Here is a 1666-nt window from a genome sequence, read left to right on the forward strand (position 1 = left end):
TCCCGCCGCCCCGGCGCTGCGCTGCTCCGGCGGCCTGGGGAGCTGCTTCGCCGAGATAAGAGACCATAGGGTATCCGAGATCACATTCCCACACTCCGAATTTTCCAATAATGCCGAGAGTACTGACCTAACAATTAACTGTGTTGCAAAGGGGGCCTCTTCACCTAGCCCAAAGACAAACAATGCATTTCCACAACAAAGAATACTCAGAGAGGCAAGGAAATGCCTTCAAGCAACTACTACACACCGTGCAGATAACAATACAATAGCTGCTAGGTTCTTAAATAATGATTCTTCATCAGCGGCAGCAAATTCAGAGAAAGATTCCAAAATCCCTCATTGTATTGAATTTGCCACGGATTTGCCCTCTTTACAAACTGATCCTGCGGAGGATGCTGCTTCTCCAGGGGCAGCAGCAGCAGCTGAGCTCCAGTGCACTGATACAGGCAATAAGGCATTGCCATTCCTGCACAGCATTAAAATCAAAATAGAGGACAGCAGTGCGAACGACGAGTATGAGCCTGATCTTACAACACATAAGCTAAAGTGTGAGTGCAATGATACTAAGGATGAGTTTTACGGTGTGACTGAGAGTAATAACCAGGACGCTTTATTAACAGCCAAGGAAGATTCTGCATGCACTGAGAAAGAAACCACTTCCTTAAACCCGCTGACTCAGAGTCAGGTCCTCTCATGCACTTTAGGTACTCCAAAACCTGAGGATGGGGAGTATAAATTTGGAGCAAGGGTGAGAAAAAATTACAGGACACTGGTTTTGGGAAAGCGACCTGTACTGCAGACTCCTCCAGTCAAACCAAATTTGAAATCAGCTCGAAGCCCACGTCCTACAGGTAAAATCGAGACACATGAAGGAACACTGGATGATTTTACAGTTAACAATAGACGCAAAAGGGTAGCCAGCAATGTAGCATCAGCAGTGAAAAGGCCATTTAATTTCATGGCAAATTTTCCCTGTCCACCATCACTAATTATTGGCAATGATGGGGATTTGTTGCCAGCTTATTCCTTAAACACCACTAAGGATTCCCAACCACCTCACAAGGCCCATCCTGTATGGAAATGGCAGCTGGGCGGTTCTGCAATACCTCTTCCACCTAGCCACAAATTCAGGAAATTTAATTAATAAAATAGTTTGGAAAATATTTTCTTGAACCACCTTTAACTTTCTTACGTTGTTTTTTTTTTTTTTTTTTAAACTCTGCAGGATGGTTTGTACAAGCCCATTAATGCTATACACACTTTTGGAATCCCGTTTTATCACATTGTGAAGACAGAAACCGGATTACTATTTTATTTACCATTACAACAGTGGCGTTTTTTTGTTTATTTGGGGGCTTTGGGGTTTTTTGGTGCTTCTTTTTTTTCTGTTGCATTGTTGTGGGGTTTTTATTTTATTTCATTTTATTTTGTTACATTCCACAGAGTACTTCAGGCTAAAGACTCAAGTTAAACTCAGTTATTATGGTAGAGCTGGAACACTTTACTGTTTAAATGCTAATAATGCACCAGTACCTCAATTCAACTGCTGCAAATAAATGTCAAAAGGTTGAATAATAAATATTAGAATGAGCCATTAAATTTATGCACTAGATTTCGAAAATGGAAGTCTAACTGTTAATTCAGTTAAAGTTTGTTAAGTTACATG

The 1666-nt window shown here is 41.2% G+C and overlaps 1 protein-coding gene across 1 annotated transcript; it reads left to right on the plus strand.

Annotated features, from left to right (window-relative positions):
• Nucleotides 1-10: 10 nt before the first annotated feature.
• On the plus strand, nucleotides 11-1175 carry LOC103799292 (SKI/DACH domain-containing protein 1-like; the record flags this gene model as incomplete). Its single annotated transcript, XM_009071600.1, has 1 exon — nucleotides 11-1175. A coding segment is annotated over one exon (1134 nt), but the record flags the coding sequence as incomplete, so codon positions are not given.
• Between the last annotated feature and the right edge of the window lie 491 nt (nucleotides 1176-1666).

The sequence above is a fragment of the Acanthisitta chloris genome, unplaced genomic scaffold (assembly GCF_000695815.1).
Source record: "Acanthisitta chloris isolate BGI_N310 unplaced genomic scaffold, ASM69581v1 Scaffold45893, whole genome shotgun sequence".
NCBI classification, from domain to species: domain Eukaryota; kingdom Metazoa; phylum Chordata; class Aves; order Passeriformes; family Acanthisittidae; genus Acanthisitta; species Acanthisitta chloris.